This window comes from Rhodotorula graminis (genome assembly GCF_001329695.1).
Source record: "Rhodotorula graminis WP1 unplaced genomic scaffold RHOBAscaffold_14, whole genome shotgun sequence".
NCBI classification, from domain to species: domain Eukaryota; kingdom Fungi; phylum Basidiomycota; class Microbotryomycetes; order Sporidiobolales; family Sporidiobolaceae; genus Rhodotorula; species Rhodotorula graminis.
The window spans coordinates 124,971-137,495 of NW_017264941.1; the positions used below are offsets into that span (position 1 = coordinate 124,971).

At 66.8% G+C, this 12,525-nt stretch overlaps 2 protein-coding genes across 2 annotated transcripts; both read left to right on the plus strand.

The window, feature by feature from the left end:
• Positions 1–391: 391 nt before the first annotated feature.
• On the plus strand, positions 392–8,017 carry RHOBADRAFT_39109 (uncharacterized protein; the record flags this gene model as incomplete). The annotated part of the gene is made up of 12 exons (XM_018413593.1): positions 392–655; positions 723–848; positions 916–1,011; positions 1,076–1,400; positions 1,478–1,671; positions 1,742–1,852; positions 1,927–2,243; positions 2,325–2,505; positions 2,585–2,770; positions 2,844–3,765; positions 3,910–7,599; positions 7,674–8,017. 12 exons carry the CDS (start codon positions 392–394, stop codon positions 8,015–8,017), a joined length of 6,756 nt encoding a protein of 2,251 aa, XP_018268580.1.
• Positions 8,018–8,554: 537 nt separating this feature from the next.
• RHOBADRAFT_46575 (uncharacterized protein) lies at positions 8,555–9,565 on the plus strand (the record flags this gene model as incomplete). The annotated part of the gene is made up of 3 exons (XM_018414819.1): positions 8,555–8,584; positions 8,673–9,456; positions 9,528–9,565. 3 exons carry the CDS (start codon positions 8,555–8,557, stop codon positions 9,563–9,565), a joined length of 852 nt encoding a protein of 283 aa, XP_018268581.1.
• Between the last annotated feature and the right edge of the window lie 2,960 nt (positions 9,566–12,525).

Consider the following 12,525-nt stretch of genomic DNA (forward strand, 5'->3'; position numbering starts at 1 on the left):
TTTTTATCCCCTTTCCTTCTCGTCCTGCAACGACGGGTCGTTCTTCCGCACGAGGCGAGCTTTCGGCCGGGCGACTCCGCGCCGGCTCGAGCTTTGTGAGACTGCGAGAGCTTGTTATGAGAGCTGCTCCAGGGCGTAACAGGCGAGGGCAGAGCTCAGGTCTCTGAGATTCGCTCGCTCGAAGGTGGTCGACGCGTCCGCCCGCGCGCCTCGTCCTCAGCTCTCATCCGCCAGCGACGCTCCAGAGCAGCTCGGCATCAGCTCACCGCACTCTCGAGCCAGCTTTACACGCTCCAGACGGGCACACGACCTCCCGCAAGCCGCGGCCACCTTCTCGCCTCTCCACCCTCGACCTCGCCCCCCTCACCCCGCCTCTCGACCTCTCGCGGGCATGGGCCGGCCGTTCAACAAGTACCCGACCGCGCGTCGAGGTGGCGGCAGCTCGTCCTTTCGCGGCGGCGGGCGCGGGCGGGGCCGAGGAGGAGGGCGAGGCGGCCACACGGGCGGTGCGGTGCTCAAGACGATGACCGAGGGCACGCGCGAGGACGACAAGCTCGACGATGCGCGTGTGTGGGACGAGCTCGACGAGCACCTCGGGTTCCCCAAGTTTGTCGAGGGCGACCGGCGGCAGGGCTGGCTCGTCAACATGAAGGAGGTGCGTCCTCCTTCTCCTCCTCCTCCCTCCCTCGTCCGCATGGATTACCGACTCGCGCACACTGCAGACGCTCGTGCCGGACGAGGGCAAGAGCTCGGGGCGGCAAGGCGTCGACTACTACTTCATCCAGGACGATGGCGGCATGTTCAAGAGCACGCTCACGTACGAGCCCTACTTCTACATCGCGACGAGGGTGCGTCCCCTCCTCCCCCTCGGTCCCTTCTTTGAGTGCCTCACTGACCGTATACGCCTCCCTGCAGAGTGGGCACGAGGGCGCCGTCGAGGAGTGGCTCATGCGCAAGTACGAGGACCTCATCACCAAAGTCCAGCGCAAGCGGCGCGAGGACCTCAAGCTCGTGCGTCTCCTTCTCTCTCCCCAGTCTCTCTCATTGTCGAGCTGACTCGTTGGGCCCGATGCAGCCGAACCACCTCATGGGCTACCGCCGCGACTACATCGCCCTCTTCTTCCGCAACCAGGCCGACCTTTTCTCGGTCCGGCGCGAGATTCTCCCGCTCGCGACCAAGAACCGCGAGATGCTCGACGCCGTCGACACGTACGCCGAGGTCATCGCGGGCGAGACCAACTTTGCGGCGATGGACTACGACATGGAGGACGGGTTCGGACGCGGCGAGAGCTTTGCCAAGGGCGCAGGCGCGACGGGCCCGGTCGGCAACCCGTCCGACTCGATCATCGACATTCGCGAGTACGACGTGCCGTACTACCTGCGCGTCGCCATCGACAAGAGTGCGTCCCTCTTTCCTCCTCCTCCTCCTCGTCGCCCGCCCGAGCGAGCCCGCCCTGACCCTGCTTATGCCCCGCAGACGTCCGAGTCGGCCTGTGGTACGAGGTGACGGCCGACGCCGGCGAGATCCGCCTGCGACACCTCGAGGAGCGAGTCGCGCGAGCCGAGCCCGTCGTCATGGCGTTCGACATCGAGACGACCAAGGCGCCGCTCAAGTTCCCCGACCAGCTCACCGACCAGATCATGATGATTTCGTACATGATCGACGGCCAGGTGCGCACCCTCTCTCTCTGTCTCCTCCAGGTGGCGCGGCGAGGGCGACACTGACGAGGCTCGAGCGCAGGGCTTCCTCATCACGAACCGCGAGATTGTCGGCGCCGACATCGAGGACTTTGAGTACACGCCCAAACCCGACTACGAGGGCCCGTTCACCATCTTCAACGAGGCCGACGAGGTGCGTCGTCGGCTCGCCCGTCTGTCCGCCGCCGAGCCGAAACCGTCCTGACCTACTTCTCCTCCTGCTCGCAGGCCGCGACGATCCGCCGCTTCTTCGAGCACTTTCGCGAGGCGCGCCCGACCGTCTGCGCGACGTACAACGGCGACTCGTTCGACTTTCCGTTCCTGCTCGCGCGCGCCAACGTGCACGGCATCGACATGTACAAGGAGATTGGCTTCACCAAGGACGCCGAGGACGAGTTCAAGAGCCGCTCGTGCGTCCACATGGACTGCTTCCGGTGGGTCAAGCGCGACTCGTACCTGCCGCAGGGCAGCCAGGGCCTCAAGGCCGTCACGGTCGCCAAGCTCGGCTACAACCCGATCGAGCTCGACCCAGAGCTCATGACGCCGTGCGTCCCATGCTCTCGTCGTCGCTGTCGTCGCCGTCGTCGCCGTCGTCGCACTGACCCTCGTCCTCTCCTCTCGCGCAGGTACGCCGCCGAGCACCCGCAGATCCTCGCCCAGTACTCGGTGTCGGACGCCGTCGCAACCTACTACCTGTACATGAAATATGTGCACCCGTTCGTCTTCTCGCTGTGCAACATCATCCCGCTCAACCCGGACGAGGTCCTGCGCAAGGGCTCGGGCACCCTGTGCGAGACGCTCCTCATGGTGCGTCCTCCTCTCTCTCTCTTTCTCTTCCCCTCGTCTGTCGGTCAGAGCTCTGACGTCGCTCTGCGCACCGATGCAGGTCGAGGCGTACGCCGGCAACGTCGTCTACCCGAACCGCCACGTCGAGAGCCACAACAACATGCACGACGGCCACCTGCTCGAGTCCGAGACGTACGTCGGCGGCCACGTCGAGGCGCTCGAGGCCGGCGTCTTTCGCAGCGACATCTCGACCGACTTCAAGATCGTCCCGAGCGCGATCCAGGGCGTGCGTCCCGCCTCTCTCTCCCTCTCTCCTCCCAAGACGGCGTCCGAGCCTGACCACCCGCCCTCACCCGCAGCTCATCGACGACCTCGACGACGCGCTCCAGTTCGCGCTCGCCAAGGAGGGCAGCAAGCCGATCCCGCTCGAGTCGGTCGAGAACTACGCCGAGGTCAAGCGCGAGATCCAGACGATGCTCGAGGAGCTGCGCGACAAACCTGTACGGTCCGACACGCCGCTCATCTACCACCTCGACGTCGCCGCCATGTACCCCAACATCATGTTGTCGAACCGGCTCCAGCCCGACTCGATCGTGACCGAGGCCGACTGCGCCGCGTGCGACTTTAACCGCCCGGGCAAGCAGTGCCAGCGCCGCATGAAGTGGGCGTGGCGCGGCGAGTTCTTCCCCGCGTCGCTCGGCGAGTACAAGATGATCCGCAACGCGCTCGAGAACGAGGCGTTCCCGCCCAAGTGGCCGGGCAAGCCCGAGCGCCGGTTCGCCGACCTCGCGCCCTCGGAGCAGACGGCGCTCCTCCACAAGCGCCTCGGCGACTACTCGCGCAAGGTGTACGCCAAGACCAAGGAGACCAAGATCGAGACCAAGGAGGCCATCGTGTGCCAGCGCGAGAACCCGTTCTACATCGACACGGTGCGCACGTTCCGCGACCGGCGGTACACGTACAAGGGCCTGCACAAGGACTGGAAGAAGAACCTCGACAAGGCGTCCGCCGGCGGCAGCCTGCCCGAGGTCGTCGAGGCCAAGGCCATGATCGTCCTGTACGACTCGCTCCAGCTCGCGCACAAGTGCATCCTCAACTCGTTCTACGGCTACGTCATGCGCAAGGGCGCCCGGTGGCACTCGATGGAGATGGCCGGCATCACGTGCCTCACGGGCGCGAGCATCATCCAGATGGCGCGCAAGCTCGTCGAGCAGATCGGTCGGCCCCTCGAGCTCGACACGGACGGCATCTGGTGCATGCTCCCGAGCACCTTTCCCGACGGTGCGTCCCGCCTTGTCCTTCTCGTCCTCGTCGTCGTCCTGCCCGTCGTCGCGTCCTCGTCCTCGAGCCTCGTCGCTGACTTTGCCCCCTCCCATCCTTCCCTCTCTCCCTCTCTCTCTCTCCCTCGCCCTCGTCCTCGCGCAGGCTTCACGTTCAAGCTCAAGGGCGGCGGCAAGTTCGGTCTGTCGTACCCGTGCACGATGCTCAACCATATCGTGCACAAGGACTTCACCAACGACCAGTACCACGAGGTCGGTCCCGACGGCCGCCACGTCGTGCGCGAGGAGAACTCGATCTTCTTCGAGCTCGACGGCCCGTACCGCGCCATGATCCTCCCGTCGTCCAAGGAGGAGGACAAGCTCCTCAAGAAGCGCTACGCCGTCTTCAACGAGGACGGCAGCCTCGCCGAGCTCAAGGGGTTCGAGGTCAAGCGCCGCGGCGAGCTCCAGTTGATCAAGACGTTCCAGTCGCAAATCTTCGAGAAGTTCCTCCTCGGCGCCACGCTCGAGGATTGCTACGCCGAGGTGGCGACCGTCGCCGACAAGTGGCTCGACGTCCTGTTCACCAAGGCCATCAGCCTCCCCGACGAGGAACTCGTCGAGCTCATCGCCGAGAACCGCTCGATGAGCAAGACGCTCGCCGAGTACGCCGGGCAAAAGTCGACGTCGATCAGCACGGCGCGCCGCCTCGCCGAGTTTCTCGGCGAGCAGATGGTCAAGGACAAGGGCCTCGCGTGCAAGTTCATCATCTCGGCCAAGCCCGCCGGCGCGCCCGTCACCGAGCGCGCCGTCCCCGTCGCCATCTTCTCCGCCGAGTTGAGCGTCAAGCGCCACTTCCTGCGCAAGTGGCTCAAGGACAACAGCCTCGAGGAGTTCGACCTGCGCTCGATCCTCGACTGGGACTACTACATCGAGCGCCTCGGGTCCGTCGTCCAGAAGCTCATCACGATCCCGGCCGCGCTCCAGAAGGTGCCCAACCCGGTCCCGCGCATCCGCCACCCGGACTGGCTCTTCCGCCGCGTCGCCAACCTCGCCGACAAGTTCAAGCAGCACCGTCTCGACGACATGTTCGCGCGCCAGAAGCCCGTCGGCGACGTCGAGGACCTCGGCGGCGGCTCGAGCGCCGCCGTCGGCCAGTCGCGCAGGCAGCGCACGCCGCCGCCGCCGCCGCCGTCACCGCCTCCACCTGCGCCCAAGCCCGACATCACGCGCTCGTTCAGCGCCTGGATCGCCTTCATGAAGCCCGTGTGGCGCGAGAAGCGCAAGGCGGTCGCCGAGGCGAGGCGGTCCGGCGGCGGGTTCGGCGCCAAGACGGGCACGATCGGGTCGATGCTGCACCAGCGCTCGACGTTCCTCTCGTCGTCGGTGTGGGAAATTGTCCAGATCGCGCCCGTCGCCGAGCGGCCCGGCGAGTTCAAGATGTGGCTCCTCATCGCCGGCACGCTCCAGAGCGTCCGCCTGCGCGTCCCTCGCCAGTTCCTCGTCAACTTTGTCGACTTGCCGACCGGCGACGACGCGTTCCCGCCCGACTGCAAGGTCGAGGCCATCTCGCGCACGCTGCCACGCGCCCAGCCCGCCCTCAACCTCGTGCGCCTCACGACGTCCGAGGACGCCTACGTGCGCGACGAGCCCCTGTACGGCGAGCTCCTCAAGGGCCCGAGCGTCGACGGCGTGTACGAGCAGCAGGTGCCGCTCCTCATGCGCGCCCTCCTGCGCCTCGGCGCGTCGTGCGTGCCCGACGCCCGGCGCGGCGTCACGCTCAACCGCGGCCTCGACCGCCACTTTGAGCTCGACGACCTCAAGGCGCCCGAGGCGTCGCTCACGCGCCGGCAATACCTCAACAAGGGCCTCGAGCTGCGCTACACGTACCTGTTCCACGCCACCAACGACTTTCGACACGTGTTCGGCCTCTTTATGCCGACGGGCACGGCCAAGGTGTACGTCGTCGAGCGGGGCAAGGCGCGCGACGTGAGCAGCCTCGACACGTACTACGCCGACCAGCTGCGCAAGCGGCGCGACGCCGAGGACGAGCGCGTCAAGGGCGACAAGGCGGCCAAGCGCGAGGTCGGCGCGTTCGAGTACCTCGAGCGCATGAGCATCGTCGTCGCGTACGCGAGCAACGAGGACGTCGCCTTGCGCCAGCTGTCGCGCGACCTCGTGTCGCTGTCGGCGCAGAAGCAGATGGCGTCGCTCCTCGTCGTCCACTCGCCCAAGCCACGCGCCTACTTCGACGAGCGCGTGCCCGGCTGCAGCAACTTCCCGTTCGTCGCCATCCAGTCGTCCAAGGCCGAGAACACGTTCCCGAGCGCGCTCGGGTGGCAGGTGCCGGCCTGTCGCCGCATGGTGCAGCACTACCTGCGCTCGTCGGTCTGGATCCGCGAGCGCATCGAGCTCGCCGACCGGTTCGACGTGCCCGTGTGCAACCTCGACCGCGACGTGCCCGTCTTCCTCGCCGACGTCGACTTTGCGCGCCGCCTGCACAAGGCCGACTGCGTCCTGTGGTGGTCGCCGGCGGCGCGACCCGACCTCGGCGGGCGCGAGGCCGACGCCAACGCGAGCCAGCTGTCGGACGAGCTCGTCAACCCCGAGGTCGGCAAGCCCGGGTGCTACTCGAACGCGTGCCTCGAGGTCGAGATCCGCAACCTCGCCGTCGACGCCGTCCTCCAGTCGGCGCTCGTGTACGAGCTCGAGGGCGGCGAGGGCGCCGGCCTCGACGAGCAGGCGCACAACCTCGACGACTACGCCAAGGGCACCGCCAACGCGCCGCACGTCCTCGGCGACGCCATCCTCCCGACCTCGACGTTCAACATGGTGCGCGCCATGGTCAAGGCGTGGTCGATCGAGGCGGCCAAGCCCGACGGCGCGCACTGGCGCCTCATGCTCGAGCACTTTTGGCGCTGGATCAGCTCGCCGGCGTCCAAGCTGTACGACCCGGCCCTGTACCGGTTCGTGCACGGCCTCATGCGCAAGACGTTCAGCCAGCTCCTCGCCGAGTTCCGCCGCCTCGGGTCCGACATCGTCCACGCCGACTTTGGCCGCGTCTTCCTCCTGACGTCCAAGCCGTCGTCGTCGACCGCGTACGCGTACGCCAACTACATCGTGTCGTCGGTCACGACGCGCGAGCTGTTCCGCTACGTCCAGCTCGAGATTGTCCGGTTCTGGGACGAGCTCGTGTGGCTCGACGCGGCCAACTCGGCCGGCATCGTGTGTCACCGCCCGGACCTCGACGAGCAGCCCCTCGAGCAGGTCGAGATCGAGATGCAGTTCAACATCGCGACCTACCTCCCCGCCGCCGTCCAGGACGACTTTACGGCCGTCGTCGGCCGCTTCGTCCACGGCATGCTCGTCGCCAAGCGCCAGCAGGCCGACGACTTGCGCACGCCGCTCCGCATCCTCCAGAACGGCCTCGAGTCGACGGCGCGCCCGACGGCCGCCCCGGCGGCGGCGGCGGCGGCAGGAGGCGACGGCAAGGACGGTCCCGCCGAGCCCGACGCCGCCAAGGTCCTCGTCAGCGAGACGCTCACGCGCCAGCTCCTCAAGGCCGTCACGTCGCTCAAGGAGCGCTACGCCGACAAGGACGACCCCGAGGCGTTCGCGTTCCCGGTCCTGCCCGGCTCGCACCTGCGCCTCAAGAACCCGGTCCTCGAGTTCATCAAGACGACGTGCGCCGTCCTCGCCCTCGCCAAGGACGTGTCGGAGGAGGTCGTCGTCCTCAAGCGCAACCTGCTCGACCTCATCGGCGTGCGCGAGTTTGCCCGCGAGGCCGCGTTCGTCAACCCGTGCTTGCCGTTCAAGGTGCCCATGGTCGTCTGCCGCACGTGCAACTCGATCCGAGGTGCGCCCGCCTCTCTTTCTCTCTTTCTCTCTTCCTGTGTGCGCCGTCCTGATCCTCGACTGCCCCCACGCCAGACCTCGACCTGTGCCGCAACGTCGCCTTCCTCGTCAAGGACCACCCGTGGCAGTGCGAGCGGTGCTCGACCGAGTACGACAAGGCGACGATCGAGGCCCTCATCATCGACGCCCTGCAGCGTCGCCTCGTGTCGTACCAGCTGCAGGACCTGCGCTGCGGCAAGTGCAGGACGATGAAGGGCGAGAACCTGCGCTCGCACTGCGACTGCTCGGGCGAGTACCAGATGGCCGAGACGCGCCAGGAGCTCGTCAAGCGCCTCCAGGTCACGGGCAACGTCGCCGAGTTCCACAAGCTCGCGACGCTCGGCGCCGCCGTCGAGTGGATGCGCAGCATGGTCCACTGAGGTGCGCTCCCGCCCCTCTTTCCCTCTCTCTCCCTCTCTCTGTCCCTCGCCTCCACTCACGCACTGACACCTTGGCCCCTCGCCTCGCAGAGTACGCGCCCTCGTCTCTCTCCCGGCCTCGAGTGCCGGTCGCTCGTCGCGGGTCGTCGTGCCCCCTCCTCGAATCGTCCTCTCGCCTTCCTCTTCTTCCTGTCTTTCTCTCCCTGTTCCCTCTCTCTCTCTCTCGCAGTCGCAGTCGTCCTCCTTGTTGCAATCACCAGCCTTCTCGTCGTTATCGTGCCGCTGGTCGTCGCTCGCGAGAATCGAGCGTCCGAGCGAGCTGCGAACGAGGCGCACGCTTCCCAGCCGCCGGGCCTGCACTGCCGCAGAGAGAGGACGGCTTGGCTATGCAAGGGTGCGCTGAGCGCTCAGCGCGACGAGCCGACGCGAGAGCCTCGCCCCGCTGGACAGCTCGACCTCGCCCACCTCGCGCCATCTCAAGCCCTGCGCCTGCGTGCACTACCGGTACCGGCGCACACTCTGGCTGTGCAGCTCGTCATGCTCACGCTCGAGGACCTGCCGTTCGAGGTGAGCCTTCTGCTCTTCCCCTCCTCGTTCTTCATCAGCTCGTCGCCGAGGGGAGGATTCAGCTGACCACGTCCCACGATGCACGCAGCTGTTGATGCATGTGCATCTTCTGTCGCTGTCGCACGCCCTCCCTGTCGTCTCCCGCCACCTTCGAGCCGTGTTCGCCTCGACCACCGCGCACCACCGAGCCCGGTTCCTCCTCCTCCGTCACGACCACAAGACGCTGTCGCACGCCATCAAGTACCCGACCTGCACCCTCGACGTCGTCCACGCCCTCGAGCGGCTCGCCAAACTGCGCGGCAAACGGCTCAAGTGCTCGACCCTCCCGCGACGACTCGTCAAGGGCCTCGGCAAGGGCGCGGCGGGCAAGGGCGCGGCGGGCAAGGGCGGCGGCCAGGGCGACGGCCAGGGCGACAACGACGGCGTCGACCTCGAGCTCATCACGTACCTCCTCGACACGTACAACGCGTCGCCCAACAGCCACGACGGGTACCCACTCGCGCGCGCCGTCTTTGCTCGCCACCTCCCCCTCATCCGCCTCCTCCTCCAGTACGGCGCCGACCCTGCGCTCAAGGACGGCTGGGCCGTCACGACCGCCATCGCCAACGGCGACGCCGACCTCGTCAAGCTCCTCATGGAGCGAGAAGTCGAGCGGGACGAGGACGACGGCGACGAGGGCCCGCTGCACGAGGTCGTGCTCGAGCGAGGCGGCGGCGGCAAGTCGTCGAAGAAGCGGCGCAGGGACAGCGGTGGCGGCGGCGGCAAGCGGCGGCGGGTGGCCATGGGCGATCGGTGCACGGCGACCAAGGAGATGCTCGAGACGGCGGTCAAGGCCAAGCAGTGGGGCATCGTCGACTACCTCACGGCGAAAGGTGCGCCCAGACTCTCTCTGTCTCTCTCTCCTTCTACTCGACGGGCTCGGCCTGACGCTGTCACCTTGCAGGAGCGCCGCCGAGCATCAGCGTCCTCGCCATGCTCTGAGCCGCCTCGCGCCGTCGCGCTCCCTTCCCTCCACCTCGTACCCTCACGAGCAGTCGTAGCAGCATCGCGGTATTCCTGTATCACAGGTCCATGCGCTCTCGTTCCCCTTGTGCCCCTCGGCTCGTCGTCGCGAGCAGAGACGGCTCGGCGCCTCCAAGCGCTCGCTCGAGCCTCCTTCTCGACGTGTGCTACCTAGCCTTTCGAGGGCAGGTCCTTCGCCTGCACAAGGACGATCCTCTCGAGCTCTCGCAGTACGGTGCGTCCGTCTTTTCGAAATCCCGTCCTGCACCCGCGTCGTCCCTGACCGTACGTGCAGCTCCCTCTCTCGCAGTCGACCTCGTTCTGCTCGCCCTGCACGCTTCGAGAAGTCGTCGCCGCCGTGCGCAACTGTTCGGCGACGACCCTCGCTCATGCGCGACGCGGTGGACGAGTGAGCGAGCCTCGACGTCTGTGCCGGACGACGGCCGCAGCCGGACGAGGCGGGTTTTTGGCGAGGGCGCAGGAGGGCGCTCAAGGGCGGCCCGGCGGCGGTGCGGCGACGACACCGAGCGATCAACCTTGTTGCGCAGGTGCGCCCGTGCCTCGAATCTCTCGCTTTCGTCGCCCTTTCCGTTCTCGCCCACTCTCTCCCCCGCAGCGAGAAGCTCGTCGCGATCGGCCTCCCAGCCTGAATGCCGCATGCCCGACCGCCCGCACCACTCTCCTCTCCCACCTCCGCCATCTTCGCCCAGCACCAGGCGCAAAGGTCAGCTCGACCGCACGCCGTCCAGCTCCCGCAGGTCCGTGCGCTGGACGCGCCTCCTTCCCCTCCACCGCCTCCACTTCCGCCTCGACTCGTGCGGCTCGATCACCTCTCGTTCAGCACGCCGGCCGTGCGCACCGCCATCAGTACGCGCGATGGACCCGGCTACGACCGACGTGCCCTCTCTCGCGGCGCCGCAGAGCACGGCGACGATCCTCATGGTGAGCTCGTTGTTCCCTCCCCTCGTCCTGCTCGCCCACGAACCCGAGTCTGACCCTCTCGTTCGTCTGCAGGGTCCGACTACGGCCGGCTACAGCGTGCAGATGCTCCTGTTCGGCGCCGTCATCTCGCTGTACCTGCAGGCGTGGCGGACTGGCGAGTTTCGCGCCCAATCTCGACCCGCCCGCCTGGCCATGTACCTCTCGCTCGGCTTGAACGCCGTCTACACCGGCATCGTCTTCTATGAGAACTACGACGCATCAGGTGCAGCCGCGCCCTCGTTTCCTGGTCCGCTCGACGAGCCCGTCGCCAACTCGCCTCTCGTCCTCTCAGTTTCGCAGAACCGGACGTACAACTACCTGTCAAACGGCAACGCGACGTGGAACAGCCTCAGCATGCTCAACGGTGTCATAGCCGCGCTGACAGAGGCGTTCTTGGCCTGCAAGGCCGGCAAGGTGCGTCTCCTTCTCACTCTCCCTCGTCCACTCTCCTCCCCGATCTCGTGAACCTGACCTGCCCGCACCTTGTACAGTTCATCCCGAGCCGCAAGCTGCGGTGGGTTTTCTTCATCTGGATGGGCTGCGTCATCGGCCTCGTGCTCGCCGGCAGCGCCATGGCGACCGCCAACGGCTACCTCGTGCGTCCCTTTCCTCTCCTCTCCTCGGTCCTGCCCCAGCCGTCGCCAATCGTCCTCGACACGAACACGAGCTAACCTATCCCTCCCGCCACCCCTCGGTCCCTCCTCGTTCTCTCCTCGCCGTCCGACACCATCTCTTTTCGCGCAGTATTACCTCGCCGCCGCCGACAGCGACGAGCCCGCACTAGTCCTCACGTACAACACTAGCCTTGCCATCTTCCTGTACGCCTCAGCGTTCGCCGACCTGAGCATCTCGGCGACCATCGCCTGGGCCCTGCACTCGCGCATCGCCGGGTTCAACGAGACGACCGATTCGCTCCTGCGCCGCCTCATCTGGCTCTCGATCCGGTCGGCGTCGTACACGACGGCTCTTAGCATCGCTGCAGCCGTCACCATGTCCGTGTGGGGCGAGAACAACCTGCTCAGCTTCATTACGATCGCTGTACGTCCTCGACTCGTTCCTTCCTGCCCTCGTCGTCCGTGACCTGACTTTTCGCACACCTCCCGCAGCTCTGGATGCCCATGGTGCGCTCGCCTCTCGCCTTTCGTCGTCAGTCCCTCCCTGACTCTTGTCCTCGTGCAGCCCGCCCTGTACGGCCTGTCGCTCTTCTCGTTCTCCTTCGGCGCTCGGCGCGCGATCGATTCACGCCTCGGCGGTCCGACAAACGCAACACCGCCGCAGCCGCCAGGTGGCGGCATCTACGTGCGGCGGAGCGTGCACGCCTTCGACTCGAAGGGCGTTTCGATCCGGCGGCACGGCCTGTTGGACGACGACGAGCTCTCGAGATCGCGCCGGGCACCGCCGCCGATGCGCATCAAGGTGGAGCAGCAAAGCGTCGTCCAGTACGAGGAGCCGGACCTGGAGCTGGGCGAGGGCGTGGGCGAGGGCGAGAGCTCGAGACGCCTCGAGGGGAGCGCGCCGAGCGAGGATTGGAGGAGGGAATGCAAGTCGTGGGACATTCAGCAGCCGCCAGAGCCTTGACAAGTAGAATAGACGGGTCGTTTGTTGTTGTACTGCACTAGATCGCGTCAGACCGAGCGGCTTTCGTGCGAAAAGTGAGAGATCACCTTTTGAGCGCGAGACGAGAACGCGGGCGAAGCCGGTCCGACATTCTCGCAGCCTCTACCCTTTGCCATCATCGACAGCCTCGCGCTGCATCAGCAGGGTGGCCTGTCGTGCGCGAGAGAGCAGCCGAGGTCCGAGCGACTTGACCTTCCCAAGTTGACCTTCTCAAGTTGACCTTCCTCGACGGCTGAGGAAGAGACTCCTCGATCGACGTCGAGGCTGAGTCCGGGGCCGCCCTTCAGCGAGCAAGCACATTTCGGGCGCAAGACAGCGCGGCCGGACCGATCGTTCCCTGC